The sequence below is a fragment of the Dermacentor silvarum genome, chromosome 10 (assembly GCF_013339745.2).
Source record: "Dermacentor silvarum isolate Dsil-2018 chromosome 10, BIME_Dsil_1.4, whole genome shotgun sequence".
NCBI lineage: Eukaryota > Metazoa > Arthropoda > Arachnida > Ixodida > Ixodidae > Dermacentor > Dermacentor silvarum.
In genome coordinates, this window is record NC_051163.1 from 51,050,787 (window position 1) to 51,070,368 (window position 19,582).

At 42.9% G+C, this 19,582-nt stretch overlaps 1 protein-coding gene across 1 annotated transcript in view; it reads left to right on the forward strand.

The window, feature by feature from the left end:
• LOC119431528 (laminin subunit alpha-1-like) overlaps nucleotides 1-19,582 on the forward strand; it is a 151,500-nt gene that overhangs the window by 37,313 nt on the left and 94,605 nt on the right. Inside the window, 5 exon segments of the mRNA XM_049657901.1 lie at nucleotides 13,342-13,468; nucleotides 15,204-15,363; nucleotides 17,246-17,488; nucleotides 17,786-17,845; nucleotides 19,161-19,283. Coding sequence (XP_049513858.1) covers nucleotides 13,342-13,468; nucleotides 15,204-15,363; nucleotides 17,246-17,488; nucleotides 17,786-17,845; nucleotides 19,161-19,283 — 713 coding nt within the window.

The following is a 19,582-nucleotide window of genomic DNA, read 5'->3' on the forward strand; positions in this document are numbered from 1 at the left end:
CAGCGACACGGGGCCCTTAACGCTCTCGCGTTAAAACTCCCGATACAGCTTGCTGTTGCTCAATACGTGCTACATTAAAGTATTTTTCCGAGCGGGAAAGAAGCCCGCGAATACACGCAAAATGCCTCGAGCGAGCAGTCTCGCGGCAATATACGCGTATATATATATACAGACACGCAAGCGCAAATAAACATACACACACTCGCACATGCGCACAAAAGCATGCTCACGAACAAGCCTGTACACGCACTCACACAGGCGGAAATGCTCACAACATGACCCATTATAAGAACACACGTACCAACACTCGCAAACGCATCATTATACAAACAATCATAATAATAAAAAAATGCACGCAGATGGGCCTGTTCTCGAGACAGCGATGGGACGTGGACGCCGCCGGGCGGCCAATAAATCACCGCGGCGCGCGACCCCCAAGATACCGAACCGCACACCACTCGAACCGCGATATCTTCAGAAGTGCTTGCGCAACGCTAAAATACAGCCGTGCTCTGTTCACACGCGGTGCAACACATGTCGCCATATCGCGGCACATCACTCCCGCACTTCGCTTTCCAGACACCAGAGGCCGCGCTCTTCGGTCTCTACGTCATACAGCTCTCCGCCCGCGCACCTGATGTCGAGGGAGTCGACTTTAATGGCTTCGGCGCGCGACCACCAACGTCCGCTGGCGAATGAGTGACGCATGCCAGATGCCCATCCCGTCAACCCGGGGACAGCTTGCCTTTCTATAAGTGCCTTCCTTCTGCCTGCGTCGCGGTTACGGGCTATGCGAGCGTCGTTTCAAAACGAAACAGACGACGCATAAGAGTACATAGAGATGAGCAGACGGCGGTTCTACAGACGATGCATGAAAGTACAGAGGAGCAGACGACACTTCTACCAGCTTCTACTGACGGCAGTTCCACAGTCGATACATAAAAGTACAGAGGAGCAGACGACACATAAAGAGTGTACGGGAGAGAGGAGCAGGCGACGCTTCCTTGTCGCGCGCGATTCTGGAGGGCGCATGACACTTGTCCCGTGTCTCAGCGCTTCCTGGTGCGGCTCTGGCTTCCTTGTGTGTCGAGTCGGTTGACATTTCCGCAGAAAAAGACGTTGCAACCCGGGAAGCGATTACAGTCGTGTACGAGAGGCACCCTCTCGTTCTTTATCGCTCACGAGGTGCAGTGTCCACTTGGAGCTCGTGTGCGCGGTGACATATTGTTCATATAACCGTCGCAGCAAGCGAGTGCGCCGGGTGTCACTCTATCGCCGGCACTTTTGTCCTATCCATTCGAATTTGCCAATTGACTTAAACGTTAAATTTCTCTCCAGTGTCCTAAATGAAGATAAAGTTAAACCGTATTAGTAAATTAAGCTTATCATGTACCGTCATTCCTCGTTATAACGAAACGGGATATATAACCAAATAATGGATATAACAAAGTAAGTGAAATTCCACACGAAATCTTTAAGGAGATTCATATTGGAGTACACGCAATAATAGATATAACGAAGTATAATTCAACTTCGTCATAAGAGATTTTACCATAGCAAAACCATGACCCAGCCGCTCTTGTCGTGAGAGGAGGCTCGGTAAAGCCGGAAAAGACGCCGGTACGAAAGAGGGGTCGCGACGTCGCCCTGGAAGTGACCGCTCCAGCACGCCGTGACGTCATCATTTTTGACAGCATCTATAATGCAGTTATTTGTTTTATTAGTAAAGGACTACAGTGGCTATCCAAAGGAATCACGGTATCAACCAACCTAGTAAGTTTCGATAACGTTTCCTGTGGCAGAACGCGCCAAATACGAAGAAAACAAAAGCCACTTACGCTCTTTTAAAAGGTACCGGGACTCGCTCCTCACTTTCCACGAGATCTTGACTCATTATCATCTTTCTCGGAGGGCTTGTCCACTTCCTCACCCTAGACTCACTCGACCGCAATCGTCGGCCTTTAGGATGCTCCAAACGGGGTCTTTCCCTTCGAGGGGCAGGTTTAGTCACTTCTCGCCCAACATCGAATCGCAATGTCCGGACTGCGGAGAGGCGTATTGCTCATTATCTCATATGTTCTGGCAATTAATCTCCTGCGTTACGTGACACAGAGTTCATCAACGAAGAGGACTGGGAGGAAGCCCTTAAAAGCGGCGACCTCTCGGTTCAACTTCGGGCTGTCCAGAGGGCCTGCGAGAGGGCGGAGGGCCACTGTCTTCCGGTCCCAGCGTGGGAGCGGCCCGCGACTGCTACTGGCATCGTCATGGTGATCCATACGGAGGCTCTGCCATCTACGTGTTAAATGGCTTATCATACACGCGACGTCATGATTTAAAATTAAACATCCCCAAGTGTGAATCCGTTTGGGTAGAATTTGATACACTTGCAATAACTAACAACCATCACAAAGTCGTCTGTGGTTCCATCTATCGTTCTCCGTCATCTGATTCTTCCAGCTTTCTCACTGAACTTTCAGTCATACTACATCAACTGTCTAGCGAAAATAAAAATGTTATAATCCTTGGTGATATCAACATAAACTTATTAGAAGATTCTCACACTGTGACAAGAGACTACCTCACCTGCATCTATAGTTATGGCTACCACTGCCTTATAACTGACCCTACTCGCTATACAAACAGTGGTTCACACTCTTTAATTGACCACATTATCGCTAATTTCACCGTACCCGCTCAAGTTGGTGTAATTGAAACTAATATTACGGATCATTACCCTATATTTCTGTCCACTGTCCAATCCATTTCCCAAGAAAATAAAATGCACTTCAGAACCTACTTTGATAACATTAAATACACTAAAATTATTGAAGATGCAGATTGGTTGCCGATTCTTGACGCTCAAGATCCTGAAGTTGCGTTAACCAAACTTACCCACATTATTAATACTGCCGTGAAATCATGCACTACCGTCCTGTCCTCTCAGCGACGTTATCATGCTCCCCTTTGCCCCTGGCTATCAAATTCTCTGTTACGTTGTTTGAGAAAAAAGGACAACCTCTACAAAAAAACCAAGCGCCAGCCTTTCAACATGCGCCTTAAAGCACGATACAAGCATTATTCAAACACTCTATCCACACTTCTCAAAACTGCAAAGCGCACTTATTATGAAGACCAAATTCAACAATGTGGTAATAATACTAAAAGAAAATGGCAGTTGGTAGATGAATTTTTAAATAATTCTGATTCACATGACCCGATTACATCACTATCTATAAATGGTGCGATCATAACATTACCGAATGAGATAGCTAATGCATTCAGCGATTACTTTTCGGCAGGTGCTACCATCCCTGACAGTCCTGATTTTTCTCCTTCCTTCGCCCGTCAACCACAATCTTTTTTTCTTCAACCAACTAATACTGAAGAAATTGAATCCATCATTTTAGGTTTAAAATCAACTGGCGCTGGTCTGGACAACATCTCCGCAAAACACATTAAATTAATTCGTTCTACAATCTCACCCATTTTAAGCCACATATTTAACCTTATTTTCAGTTCTGGTGCTTTCCCTGACCAGTTCAAGGTTGCGAAGGTCATACCTGTCTGGAAAAAAGGTGTCAAATCTGCATGTGAAAATTATCGCCCGATTTCTGTTCTTCCCTTCCTTGACAAGGTTCTAGAAACAAGACTACACAAGTACTACACGAAATTTAACATATTAGCTTCTTCTCAGTTGGTTTCCGCTCAGGGTTGTCTACTGACGCTGCCATCGCTTGTTTCACGGATAACATTAAATCGTACATTGATCATGGCGACATTTCAGGTTCTGTATTTATAGATTTTTCTAGGGCTTTTGATTCTATTGATCATAACATTCTTTTTTTGAAACTTGAGTGTTATGGTATTGTTGGGCCAGCGCTATCACTGCTAAAAGCTTTTTATCTAATAGACGGCAGCTTATTGTTGTTGATCAATGTTTTTCTAATCCCTCATATATTGTTAAAGGTGTTCCCCAAGGATCTATTTTAGGACCCCTTTTGTTTTAACGTACATTAATGACTTGCCTTATTGCCTTTCCAGCTCTAAGTGTATTTTATATGCAGACGACACCACCATCTTTGCTCACAGCCCTGACCTTGATGTCTTAATTTCTAAATTACAAGCAGATTTAAATTCCCTTGTGCAGTGGTGTGCAGTAAACCGGCTCTCAATTAACCCTTCTAAATCTTCTTTTATGCTTTTTCACTCACCAAACAGAAAAAATATGTCTCCGTGCCTTTTCATCAACAACCAGGCTCTAACTTCATCCGATCATGTTACTTTTCTCGGAGTCATTGTTGACACTCATCTTCGGTTTCATAAACATATTTCTTCAGTCTGCAATAGAATATCTTTTGGCATACGTGCCCTCCTTAAAACCAGATTCTTCTTCAGCCTCCATGTTCTCACAACACTATACTACGCCTTTATACACAGTCATATAAGCTACTGTATCTCATCATGGGGTCACACATACTCCGTTCACCTCTCCCCATTGATTAAACTCCAGAAACAAGCACTTCGCATTATTAATTTCGCTTCACGGTGTTCACCTTCCTTTCCCATTTTTGTTCAGCTTAATATTTTGCCTTTGTCTAGCCTTTATTTTTATAATATAGGCATTATATTCTTTAAAATTTATAACCATGACCTTACTTTAGACATTTTTCCACAACATGTGCTCTCTAATCCCAATTCTACTCGCTCGCTACTCTCGTACTTCGCTACTCATCGTAACTTGCTCTTGCCTAATATCCGTACTAATTATGGTAGATCCACTTTGCTTTTTTCTTCAGTAACATTTTGGAATAGTTTACCTACGCATATGAAATCTGTTACTTGTTTGCAAATATTTAAGAAAAACCTAAAACAATTTCTATTTTTAAACTATAAATAATCCCATCTACCAGTGAATGTTATTGATTATTTTGCCTTTGTAATATTTATGTTCTCTCTTTTGCTTGCTTTTTTTACTTTGTAGTTTTGCTCGTTATACTTGCACAGGAGGTCCCGCCAACAGTGATTAAAACCTTGGGACCTCCTTCTGTATATACACAACTATGTAACCTCTTAAGTATGTATAATAAACTTGAAACTTGAAAACTTGAAACTTGAGGGCCTGCGAGAGGGCGGAGGGCCACTGTCTTCCGGTCCCAGCGTGGGAGCGGCCCGCGACTGCTACTGGCTCCCCCTGAAAGGGGGTGTCCCAAAGCAGTTCCTCAAGACCTGAATAAAAGTTCTTTGTCTGTCTGTCTGGTCCGAAGTTCGTGACGTCATACTGACGTAGTTCCGGTGCGAAATTCAAAAATAGTTTCATTTCCGTTCAACAGTAATCAATCGTAATGGTAATGTAATGGTGTTGGGCTGCTAAGCACGAGGTCGCGGGATCGAATCCCGGCCACGGCGGCCGCATTTCGATGGGGACGAAATGCGAAAACGCCAGTGTACTTAGATTGAGGTGCACGGTAAAGAACCCCAGGTGGTCAAATTTATTCCGGAGTCCCCCCGCTACGGCGTGCCTCATAATCAGATCGTGGTTTTAGCACGTAAAACCCCATAATTTTTTTTCTGCAGTTTCTGCAATTGAACACACGTCAGTCAATCAAGTCAGTCCGATAACACAAAATAAATACTAAATAAACACACAAGAACATCTTAAGAATTAAGAACGCAAGAACACATATATACAATTTCACTTTCATTAAGTTGGGGTGTTAAGGCTTTTCCAGCAGGTCGCAGTAATGTAGCGTTAATCCGTGGCCCAGGCAACTTAAAAGGGCAATCATCAAACCCACTCTTTGACCTCCAATTACATCGTATTTTAACTTTTGCTTCTGTTCGCTTCGCGGCACTTGAAGAAACTCGCAGTGAAGCGAAAGAATAGTGGGAGGGGGAGGGGGGTAGGCGCCATCTATGGCAGTGTGCCTCTGGAAGCCAATTTATACACGTGCTAACTTTTCGGTTAGGGTATACTGATAAAGGAGAAAGATTGCAGTGCTGAGGATTATCTTCCGTAATGTTCAAACACGAAGATTGTAGAAGGAGCGGAATTAAACGATGATGAAAACTGGGGTAATGCCAGTAACTGGGGAAAGGAGTGGGTCACACTCCTTTCCCCGCCTACCACCACCTTATGATAAAATGAAGAGCGAAAAAAAGATAGATAGATAGATAGATAGATAGATAGATAGATAGATAGATAGATAGATAGATAGATAGATAGATAGATAGATAGATAGATACTTATTTTAATTTTAATGCTGGCGAACTCGACAAGTGAAGCTAACTTCACACCGAGTACAACGAAAAGAGATCCGCCCACACGTCTCTTTTTTCTTGCTTCCGCTTTGGTCACGCAACGCGAAGGCAATTCGTCGAAGACAAAACAAGCACTCTCCTAGCACCTTTCTTCTCGAAAGAAAAGGAGGCGGACGGAGCCGAACAACGCCTGTGACCCTCCCCTGTGTGTTTATAACAGTGCAAAACATCGCGCTCGCTGGCTCGCACCGGGAGTTCAAGGACCGCTTGTGGCCTCTGCTTTCTGGCTTGGCCCCGCTGCCCGTGGTTGCCCGCCACGTCTGCCGAGGCGCGCCGCACCCTTCCTTGACTACGGCACGTTCTTGCGCCTCTGTCAGCGGATTCCGCCACCCTTTCTCTAGTTCTCCTTGCCGCTGCTATTGTGTGCAGTACACGGGAAAGCTGGAGCAAGCAGCTTTTGTTTGACTTCTGGGGGGTATTCTGTAAGTGTCCACCTTGTGGACATGTCCATTTGTCTGCTGCTGAAGTTCTGATTGGCTGGGCTGGGGTACACGTCAGAAGGAGACAGGCGCTCCCAGCCAATCATCACTCCAGCGGCAGATGAATTGGATACGTCCACTACGTGGACACTTACAGGTTGCCTGTGGCAGATAGCACAATTCTAGTTCATGAGCTTGTCTATTCGAAGAGGCGGACATTACTTGCACAAAAAAATTGAAATGCATAATTGACCAATTAACAAAAAATCACTAATTATGTTTCTAACTAATTACCTTGTGGCCCATATTGCAATTTACAAATTCTAGCTGTGGAGTTCGCAAGGCGGATCCACTTGGAACGAATTCTCCGGATGACACCAGTTTCGAGATATTGATTCCCGAACTTTGCGGAGAAATGCATTGGCGTTCCAGTTACTTTCTTAACAAAACGTCGTTTTATGCATTGGAGCACAAAAGTAACGAACGGGAACCGATAATTCTTCAATTCTTTAACGTACGTCTTCCTTCTTATGGATTAGTATAACCAGGGTCCTTATCCTGGTATAACGTTGGCATTCCTGCAGTTCTCTGGTACACTTGAAGTCGGGAGGCATTGAGTGTAAAGGGCGGCAAGCTTCTCCACAGGCAACCTTTAACAGTTTTTGAAAGTGTTCGCTGAAACATCCGTTATGGTTTGTATTCTTGCTTCGTAAAATGGATACACGAAGTACCAAACTTTGGCCCACACGCAAACGTCGCAGTAACACTAAACACATTTGAAAATAAAGCCGTTGCGTTCATGCTTTTATTGCGTCTTGAAATATGGCTATGGGTATATATAAGGTGTCCCAGCTAACTTCAGCCAAAATCTTTAAAAAATAATAATAATCAAGCCGCTTTCACGGCTTGGCGGCCCAGCGGACCTTTCAGAGCATTGTCTGGTAAATAAAACGTTAATTCTGATTAACTTACTTAGTTTACGTCGGAAAGCAACCCCTACGACAGCTCGCCGTATCGTCGACGACCCCTGAAGTAATTTTCACCGCCCGGTATTCCCAAACCTCGCTGTATGAGCGTTCTACTTGCATTGTTACCCGCGACCTCGTGTTTAGCAGCCGCTGGATGACGCCGTTTAATTGCTCAGAATTGTACACGATTATGTATTGCAGCTTTAACGAACCGACAAGACGGTACACTTTCGGTAGGCTGCGCGCATGCGCACTGGCGGATTTTATTCATTATGTACAGTCCATCACCAAATCTATAGTGTACTATACCGGAACCAGTTTCCCCGTGCCTCTGCCAGTTTGCAATCGGAATGTTCTGATTGCCACTTTGCAGTCAGAACGTCTTATCAGTAAACCATGTCCCCGTGGTATAGCTAAAACTCTGTTGGAGCATTTTACTACAACAGCCATGTTTCCGTATGATAAAGCTCTTCCTCAGCCAACTATAGTAAAACCGACTAACTTAATCTATCTACCACCCTCCTGTTAAAACGCTTTAGCACAGTTACCGATATCTCCCGCAGGACGTTCTGGCAGAGGAAGCATGTTACCATATATAAAACTGTAAGATTGTTTTCGCACCTCGTTACAGCTCTTCTGTTAGAACGTTCTATAGCAGAGGAACTATCTCCCTAGAATTCATAGCTCCCCGTTAAAACGCGCGTTTTATACCATGTTCCCGTATGCTAAAGCTTTCTGTGAGAACGCTAAATTTAGCACAAGATTACCGCTGTTCCGTTAGGACGTTTCTAGCAGAAAAATCATGTCCGCGGTAAGCTAAAGTTCTGTGTTCATTTCAGCACAGAAACAATATGCATGCTAAACCTCTACCAGGGTGTTTTAGCAATGTTACCACTCTATCATTAGAACGTTCTATAGCAGAGGGACCATATTTCTCGCGTGCTCGATCTATATATTGTTTACCATCGCGTTACCGCTCTGTAGTCATCGATATCGACTCGGTTGGGTGCCATTTAAGTGTGCACGGCGCGCATTAATTAACCAACACACCTTCAGCTTGTACCTGGGGAAGGCTGCAGTGGTAGCGATATTTCGATAAAGGCTATGTGATATGAGTCCCGTTCACATGCGTTGGGGATCTGGGGACTACTGGGGACGTATTCTGCGACGACCGCCTCGGCAATACTATCGCATTCGCGTGACGTAGTGCTCAACCAGCCAATCAGCGCGCGCCTGACGTTGATCGATACTGTTGCCGAGGCGATGCTATCGCCGAAAGTGATCGTCGCAGAATACGTCTACTGTGCGTGCGCATATGGCAACTTTCCGGCGCGGATCGTGTTTGGCGATGTCGCATGGCGCTGTTCTATAAAACACCGTACTAACCTGCTGCTAATGGCTACAGCATGAGCTATAGGCTAGCACTATTATAGTATTGCCAAATTTAGTCTGTATAGATCTCTCTTGATCTTGGCTTGGATGTCGAGTGGTTCATGCAAGATGAAATTGTTCGTATCAGTTTGATAGTAATGAATTCGAATGTACGGGAAGTTAAATGGATACGATAAATACTGCAACGGCAACCTCTGTCGTAAACTTAGAGGACAAGCCGTGGTTTTGGTGGGACTTTGGCTGAGGGTTTGGTGGGAGCGCGCGGGTGAGGAATTGTTTAATTGTTTTGAAGATGGAAATGAAAAAAAAGAGAAAGGAAAATTAATAATTCAGAAGACTTAAAAAAAAAAGAACAGAAGAAAGAACAGATGACGTTGTACCGTCAGTATTTCACCATGACTGGTAATTCTGTGGTTCATGCGAGGGGAGCGCATACCGTTCTTTGCTTCGAAAAGACAACGCCCTTCAACATACTTGTGCAGCTGGCCATAAAAGATGACGCGCGCGCTTATTTATCAACCCTTCGTCGATCTATATTGCGTGCATTGTCGGTGCACTTGATGCAATGGGCGCTGGAAGGGAACGTGCACGTCACGGTTGTTATCGCTCCGTTCATATTATATCTATCTTTCTCCTCCCCTGCATTTTCACGTTGCACGCTGCCGCCTCCCTTTATTTCGCAAGCGTCGATGGGCGAAGTTTGAATCGTCTGCGCTCGGATGTTTATCCATGTTTACGTACCGCGCGGCCATGCGCCGACGGCGCCGCCTCGCGGCGGCCGGGTTGATCGACCAGCGAACTACGCGCAACGCTCACGCGTGTAGTCAAAGCAGCATATTCATACGAAGCCGAGTGGAAACAACGCATCGCGCAATCCGGTGACACCCGAAACCACTTTCCGCGTCCCGCGCTGCCTCTCGCTGACGTTCGCATGGTGTTGTTTATTTTCCTTGCAGAGCGCGCCGCATCACGGCAGCTCGTAAAAATGTTCCCGTGCTCGCTACGGAAGAAGTTGGGAAAGGAGGAAGGAGAGAGAGAGTTGCGAGTTTGCCCAGTGTTGGGCGTGTGGCATGTAATATGAACGATGTGAACGTAAACTTGGGAGCTGGACGCTTTGGTGCTTTGTCTACGATCGGCGCCTCGGGAGCGGTCTGCGTGGTAGTGTAGCATCTGTATATAATGTTGCGTGCGCATCACGGTTATGTGGATCTATATATAAAGATATATGCCTTCTCGTGATAGAGCGACATTGGTGCTGGGTGTGTGCTACAGCTGCTTATACACGTCAAAGTGTTTAACCTTGTCTTTGTAGCATTACTCTTTATTCTGGTTATATTATCATCTTTCTTTAAGTTTCCTATCAATTGTGGTGGAAGTGTGCCTTACTATTACCAAAAACCTCGGCGTACACTTCATTGTTTGGAAACCGTTGCAAATGGTTGTTATATCGGTAATGAGCATGCTAGTATAGTATGGCACTTGGCAACTAGTTAAATGCAGGTATTTAAGTCCGCATGTGGGCTTGTTTGAAAAATCTTTATTCATGTGCCGCGATGGGACAACAGGACGCGACGTGTCACCGTGAATCTTTCAAGCTAGATATAACTGTCGCGTGCTGATTGCGTCAAGTTTGCAATGCATATATTGCCTTGCTGTGTCGACGCAAGCTCTATATCCTTCACTTGCCGCACGTGACGTCATAAGCTCGTATATAGTGCCTCGCATTGAGGGCACTATAAATAAACAAAAATAAGTAAATATAAATAAATAGGCTAAAGCGCTGTAGTGCTATCAACCCTTTCCCTATATCTAGGGATTCTAGGCCTTGTTTAGGAAACATTTTCAAAATTTAGGGAAAATTTGTGCTACGACATAGAAGAAAGAAAAACTCGGAGACTTGAGAAACCACTGCTGCGACGTCGCAGTGACTGATATGTGGAACTGCTGATGTGACGGCATGTTTTCATTTCTGTCAGCCCAAATTACTTTCGCATTATCATATGCAAAGTATGACTTGTGGTCATACTGTGTTGCAGTGAACGGTGCTCGTCAAATAAACGACAAGGTGTGGATGTCTCCGTTTAAATAAAATATTTATCTGTAATTGGCGAAACAAACGTACGCTGCAATGCCAAATGGAACTACACCTGCTAATCTCGGCATAAGCGGATATACATTTATATACCTTGCGCTGGGCATGACTATAGGTGGTCAGGGTGCTGCGTAGCCGACTATATGCACTCAGATTTACTATCCATAAGCAGAGAAACAGACTAGCATTGTTGAGTCCTAGTGGTCACGTACGTGTGTGGGTGAGAAAAAAAAATTTCGATGCCTTTTTATGTGTGTGCTTTGCTGCAATTGACTTTTGTAAGCACGCAAACGTGGTACTGCTGCGTCGGTACATCACAAAGCATGTAAGAAAAATGTATTGCACATACTTTATATCGGTGTCATGAAGGAACACACTGTTTTGACATCGCTACATATTCTGTAGTCCGGTGCTACCTTCCTTACAATTCAAATAAGGCTTTGTGTCAATCTGGGAGTTTTGCTGGTGTTCAAACTTGTTCTGCATGTGGAGCGAGTATAAACATGCTGACGTCCTGTTTTGTGAATGCATTAGTTTCAAGCAGGAGGCTCTGTTGTGAGCACGAAAAACTCTGGTTAGCACGGCTTGCACTGCACAACATCATTTCAGCTTGGGTGCAACAACTTCATTATTTAAATTTATTAAACAAACTTGGAAATAAATCAAAATTATACATTTTCAGTCTCTTTGCATAACAAAAAAGTATATCATTACTAAAACCATACTGAGAAACTGAACAAGTGTATCTTTTAAAAAAATCTGGGGAAATCTAGGGAATTTCTTTATCCAATTTAGGGGAAAAGTGGCTTCAGAGGTTGGCAACACTGAATCACTGTGATGCCGCTGTCAAAAGTAGTGCACAAAGCAGAGAGGAGGGGCAATCTGTGTTGACCTGAAACTAGGCTGGGACTTGCATATGACAAAAAAACAAAAGACATTCCTTCCTGGGAGGGGATGGTTTGATGTGACTGCAGACTCTAAAGGGATGCAATGTTAAGGTGAGGAGAAAGATAGTCGCACTTAATTAAAGGGGTTCTTCACTATAATTATATCACTGGGATATTTTTTAGACAGTTGAAAGACGTACGCAATAAGTTGAAATGTTTCATGGTTTCTTCGTAGGGGGAACATACCGTATATGAAATCCTGGTTATTGCCAAGCATGTTAAATTCTATAGTATCGGGGCTTTTTCGAAACACAATAAAGACCTATATTAAGATTGCATTCAGATGTTTCTTCGAAGTTGTCTATGTTCAGGTCAAAGGAAGATTAACCTTTTGAGAAGATTGTTTCTTTGTTCATTGCTTTCAAATTTGGGTTTCATTCACAGTTGTCACTGCCCAGTTGACTTTAGCTTACCTTTGTAATGTGTGAAATTTAGCTCAGTTTTTGCACCTAAAGAGAGGCAAATGGTCATAAAAGACTTCACCTTGGTAATTTAGTCGTTGGTCGTATATATAATTTTACATGTTATTCTGAAGAAATCATATACCTAGTTATATGGAAGGGCACTGCATGTGTAAGCTTAATAGTAAACTGTGCTCCATGCTCAGTGGCATTTACCAGCTGTCATTTTATTAGTATATTATTGTTATCAGTATTATTATCGCTATTTACTTGCTGGAGTGATGTGTTTTGCACATTTTGCTCCTGAGGACGTAGCTGTGGGTTTTGTTTTTCGCTGTGTTATGCGCATGTCAATGGGCACTGTCACACTGACTGCAAAAAGTCAGTGCACCATTGCATGTCCAGGGACCTCATGAAGTTCAAATGAGTCCAGAGTCTTCCATGGACATCTCTCTTATAGTCTAGGTGTGTCTCCAGGACTTTAAGACCAAGCCACCACAGTTATCATCATCATTTATCAGGCTCATCTGTGCTATCACCATCATGATTTTCATTGTATCCTGAAGTTCTGGAGGAAGGTTATGCAGTCAACATATTCTACAGGAGTGCTCGTTCAGAAGAAAGTGGACATTTGCTAATGAGCCCATTGACAACTTATGTATATCTCACATGGTTAATATTAAAATTGAAGGTGAACTAGCGAAATGATTGAAATTATTCTTCATGCACTTGTGACATGTGATTGTGATGTACTGTCTGTGGCATTTGATGAAATGTTTGTTTTATTTTTCTTCTCTTGCGCAGATTATGCAAAAGGACTATTCCCATCTGTATTTAACTTGGCCAGCAATGCGGGCATCACAGTAAATGCGACGTGTGGTGAAACGGGACCTGACAACTACTGCAAGCTCGTTGAGCACACATACAATAGGTATGTTATTTTGGTCTCATTCTCTCACATCCTCTTATATGTAATCTAGTTACTCGATTGCTGCTACTTACTTGAAATAGCTGCTTGGTTAGACTGCAGTTCAAATGGCATTTTTGTTTATTTATTTATTTATTTATTTATTTATTTATTTATTTATTTATTTATTTATTTATTTATTTATTTCAGCTACCCTCAATCACTGTAGCATTATAGAAGGCAGTGGGAATACAGGATAAGAACGTAAAAAAAGTTTACAATGACAGCAAGTACAATACAGTTAAGCTCGGACACAATGGCAAGTTAAGATTTAAAAATATGTATATACAATGTCCATATTACATCTCAAATCAATAAGCTGCTTGGTCTGGGCTTGTTGTAAATGTGTCATTAATGAAGGTAGGTGTGGATCAGAAGTCCAAAGGCGACTGCATATCCTCAGACGGACTACATGTTTTTTTTTTAATTTTTTTTTTCACAGACAGATCTGTGTTTGTGTGTTTACATTCTGTATCATACCAATGAACAGCTGCATGTATAAAAATTTTATTTAATTCTAAACATTATTGTTCTTGTTTATTTTGCTCTGTGTAACACTATTAAATAATTGGACTCTGTCTCCAGAAAATAGCTCACATCTGTTGAAGAAAATTTACCAATATTTCAACTTTAGAATTATATACTGTAAAAGTGGATGAGTTGTGATGATGCACACTTTGCAAGAAGTTAAAAACATTATGATTGAAACAAGGTTGTTTCTTTCTTTATTCATTTATTTAAGACAACTTATAAATTGTTTCAGGAGACATGGTGGAATGCATATGAATGCCTATCGAGGCCGTGCTACCCCTACAAATTTAGTTAACATTATACTTTGTTTCCTGTTACATAAAAAAAAGCTTCTTAATAAATGTTTTACAACCTTGCTTTTGCTTCTGTTTTGGTGTCATATTTCAAACATGGTAAAGTTCTACATCAGGTAGAAATGGTCCCATGAGGGGCCAATATTCGATAGAAAATTTAGTTTCACCATATTTCGTGTACCTTCACAAGAATTAAAAGCATACTGCAGCGAATCAGGTTAAGAATTTTCAACGCTTCAGTAAGTTTTGTCAAGTTTACAAAATGAGGACTTCATGCATGAACTATCTAGAGGACCATCAGATATGAGAACATCAACTATTGGGTGTCTAGCAAAATTTGAAAGCACATACATCCAGCCACTTGAAAAATATTCCTGATGTAAAATATGGTGGAAAAAAACACAACTATAGTGATCCAGCTACATAATGACACACTGACACAGAGAGCAAACATCCAGTCCAACCATGTGCTTCCCAACACATGGCATTAAAGCTTGCATGCAAGTGCAGGTCCGATCAGAAGTGCTTCAGGGTGTATGCGACACATTTTAAATACTATTCTGTCCATCGCTGCTTTTGCTTTTGATGCACTATCTGTCCTGCACACGACTGAAAGGAACATTGTAAGCGGTGCATGTTTGCACATGCTTATGCGCTCCACCAGTGGACAAATGCTCTGCATTTGAATGCATGGATTTGTACGCATAGATTTGAATCCATGCTCACTGTCAGGCACGGCTTCACCTGCTGTTCTTTCTCCTAATATTCAATTCAATTCATTTCACTTTATTTCATGTTCAATCAACATGGGGGTGTGTTGACATAAGGGCAGTATCTTTCACCATTCAATGAGGAAAACCTGTTTGCTGCTTCAGAGAACCGCAGTGCGGAGAGTGCGACGCCACGAGCCGCTATGCAGACCGGAAGCACCCGATCCAGTACGCCATTGACGGCAGCAACCGCTGGTGGCAAAGCCCTTCCCTCCAGCATGGGCGCAAGTACCAGTGGGTCACCATCACCCTCGACCTCAAGCAGGTTTGTCTGTGTCCCCATTTTAAAGTGATAGCTTTAAGCTAGGGCCCCGTTACGCAGAAAGCATGGCGTCGCCGGTGTTGACCGTGAGCAAAAATTGTCTACCAATCACAGCGCGGCGTGTTTCTACCAATCACAGAGTGGCACACACCGCGCGCGCTGCTCTGTTCCTTGCACCACCACCAGATGGCACTCGCCTTCGCGCATCCACGGCGGCGCCGGCCGTGCGGGAAAAAAAAAGAACCAGAAAGCTTGCCTTCGTGCATGGCGGTTGCCGCAAGCGTTTTCCGGTAAAGATTTCGGTTGCATAAACTGCAGTTGCCGGGAAGCGTGAGAAGAAGTCAGGGACCCTTTAATGCTATCGCTTTCTACGCTTAAAGGCGAAGCTTAAGCGTCTCCCTAGTTTTTCGAAACAACTGACGCACTCATTGTCCAGCAGTCAGGTTCTCTTCATGTAGTTTTACGGTTGAAAGCTATGTCTGGGGGTTAAATGTCAAGTGCCACTGAATATGTGTGCCCGGTACTGAAAACGCTAAGCTCAGTGTGTAATGGGAGCCGTAAAAGCAGCTTATGTAAAAATTAGTAAGCAAAAAGCTCATTTTTATTTTCTCTCAAGCAGCTCTTGGTGCAAAGCAAAGCTTTGGAGAATGAAGCGTGTTGCTGTAATAAATGCTGTTTAATTGCAGCCATGTACTTGGCATTCACGTGCTTCTTTAGTAACTATTTAAATATGTAAGAAGGACCCTGAATCACTGCGAAAGATATAAAACATGATTTTCATGTACCTGTACCCTTATAGTTGAAGATAGCGCCACCATGTGTTTGCAGTAGTGCATGCTTCTCTTAAAGAGACACTTAAGACAAATATTAAGTCGAGCTAGGTTGAAAGATTACGCTTCTGTAATAACGAATTCTTCATTCGTAATGAAAACGGAGCTTTTCTACGAGAAAATGCCGAAAATAGAAAATCGGAGTGGCACCAGTCTGATGTCGACTGTGGTACCTCGTATGTGTGGCGTCAGCACCTTTTATTCACAGAGAGCGGCCTGCAACCCACCACTGTGAACGTCATCGCTTTTCTCTGTTTACAACGGCCTAGTCGGCAATGTGTGGTAATTGACCACCCTGCCGTTTCCAGCAGCGGAGGCTCAAGTGACCGGTAACTGGTAACCTGGACCAAGCAGAACCACAGAGTGACTCGGGAAAGCTGGAACACCTACACCCGCCAAACAGTACGCTTCGTATATAGAGCTAAATGAAGAGTCTACTAAAGACAGTAACAGTGGCATAGAGGGCGGTCACATGGAGGTGACGTCAAGTCCTTCCGCTTTGGTGCAGGCAGGTTTAAATTGAGAAGCAGCAGCAGGAGCTTTGATGGAAATTTCCTAGGGAAAAAATTTATATAGGCTTACAGAAAATGATGATAGACTTCTAGACGAATACTCTGTCAATCTAGCTCGACTTAATACTTTCCTTTAGTGTTGCTTTAATGGGTCCAGATTTGTTGTGGAATGCATTGATTATGCTTGGGAAGCTCATAGTTACATGGACTTTCTGAGATGTTTAAGTGTTTTCTCACTTGAATATCAGTCTGTATTTTTCATAGACATTTATATCAATTATGCAGCAGAATGTGCAATTATCTTCTGTAACTGCTGTGAAAGCTGTGTGTTGGAGCACTGGCATAATGATACTTCAGTTTCCTCCTTCAGTTCACTCTAATTTCGGTTACTTATAATACTGGGGTTTATAAAACCTGTTCTTACTTAGGAGTGTAGTTGCTTCAGCTGGCACAGAGAATTTGTTAACTTTACCGTGCAGTCGTTCAAAGTTGCCTGCGTGATATCACTTCATCTGTGAAAGAATTTCAACTTTGGCTTTGCAGGTGTTCCAAGTGGCCTACGTGATTGTCAAGGCTGCCATCTCACCAAGGCCCGGAAACTGGATTCTGGAGCGATCCATTGATGGAGTGTTTTACCGACCTTGGCAGTACTACGCCGTGTCGGATGGTGAATGCTGGGAGGCCTATGGCATAGCACCCACTCCGGGGCAGCCTGTTTACAAGTCTGATGATGAAGTGATATGCACGTCTTTCTACTCGAGCATCACTCCGTTTGAAGATGGGGAGGTAAAGAAATGTTTGCAATCCATCTCTGCATGCTTGAATTCCATGCTTTCACCATCTATTGCAAAAGTGAAAAGGCCACTGATCTTGCTGCTGGCACGTGACAGCTTCTGTGTGTTTGAGCTGTGGTGGCCGAATCAAAACTTGGCGCAACAATTATGAAATTATGAAATCTAGTGCATTCAAAAGTGTTACGAAAGAAAAGTAATCTTGAACGAAATATTTGCTTCCGGTTCTGCTGCCTTACTTCAGCATTCTAAGTGCAAGCTTAATGCATCACTTTTTCTTTTTTGTTTTCAGATTCACACATCCCTTATTAGTGGAAGGCCAGGCGCTGAGGAGTTTAGTGAGAAATTGATGGTATGTTGACATTGTTTCTCTGCTCGTGGACATCTTTGGACTAGGTTTGTTTTTAAATGCTTTTGGTTGCAGCCTGTTCTCGGAATTAATAATGCAGTTTAGAAAAGTGCTAGCGATGTTACAAGTGGTGGTGAAGTTTTCTTGCTCATTACCATATATTTTTTCTAGTCTGTTGAGATGGTGTTACAGACGTAGTGACACGTGTTCTCTAGATGCTGAGTGAACTATGATGGCTTGGCAGTAATGCACAATTGAATCACTTGCCAGTAAATTAGGAATGTTATGAAGTTCCGAAGACTGAGTAACGAAAATGCCTCGACACATACTTATTTTACATGACCTGGCATACCGTTCTGTGCTTGTCTTACTACCCGCACCATTTTATTAAACCTCAGTGATTTGTTCTATTCCCATTGCTGTAATATGTTCTCTCTATTCTTTGTAATTGTTTTACTTTGGTCATTGTGAAATGTCATCTCTTTCTTTCCTCTTTTCTTCCCTTCTTCCTGTCTTCCATTCATTTGTTTGTATCCTTTATTCCTGAAGAGTAGCAGCCTGCCCCTTACTGTCTTTTCTTTATCTCTGCAAATTGTATGTTTTCAAACCAAATAATAATAATTATTATTATGATTATTCGTATGGCAAGAACTTGCAGAGATTTCCAATGTATCATTGTTTACTGACAATAGTAGCACCTGTTTATATGACTGAATGAGTGATATTTTCAGTCTCATTATGCGAATAGGTTGACTACCACAACATGCCTGCAAGAAAATATAGAAGCCCTCTGTCTTTTACTTCAACATCAGTCTAAAATTTAAAAAAGAAAAGAACTAAAGTAGCAAGTCTTGCTGTATTCAAATTAAACCCCAGGCTCCCTAGGCTGAGACAGTGTACTATTTGACACTGATGGTCGTAACAGCACATCCTATGGACTGCGGTAGCTTGGCTGCACAGTGTGAACTGAAGAAAATTATGTCAAGATGAAGGAAAAGGAGAATTAAATGAAAAGTTCAAGGAATCAAGTACCTATGCAAAAAAAAAAAAAGAATGTGGGGGTTGTAACACATCTTTAAGTGTGGTCTCCAATTCAAGAAGTTGAAACAAGAATGGGTAACATATAGATTTAAGTGTGTGGGACTTGTCAACAGCAACTTCATTATACTATACATGAGAAACAGATGGTGAAATTGAATGTAAAGCATATGTTGTGCTTGATTAATCACCGCACTTAAGAGCAAGCTGTTTTGGACATGCCTGTTTTTTGCTTCTTTAGCACTTTTCGAAAACATGCCATCATTTGTGTCCTGTGCAGGACTTCACCAAAGCCCGATACGTTCGACTCCGGCTCCAGCGTATCCGCACCCTGAATGCAGACCTCATGAGCTTCCAGGCTAATGGTGATTCGGACAAGCTGGACAAATCTGTGGCCAGGCGGGTAAGAGCACTGCTTAAACTTAGACTGATGCTGCAATAGATGCGTGGCATTTTTGCTGGCTGGCTCTGTGTAATTGTGTCAATGGCAAAGTGCAGGAATCGATGGCTCAACCAGTATTGTAAATGATGTAAGGCCCACTGATCTAAACTGTACATAAAGCCAACCACAGTAAAGTTATTGATCATGGTTGGGAAAGGGTTTTCAGCGTTCTTTTATTCATTGGTCGAGCTTCATTTTAACAAAATTGCATCTGACACCAAAACAGCTACATTATATCTTATAGTCGTTATGAGCATAAA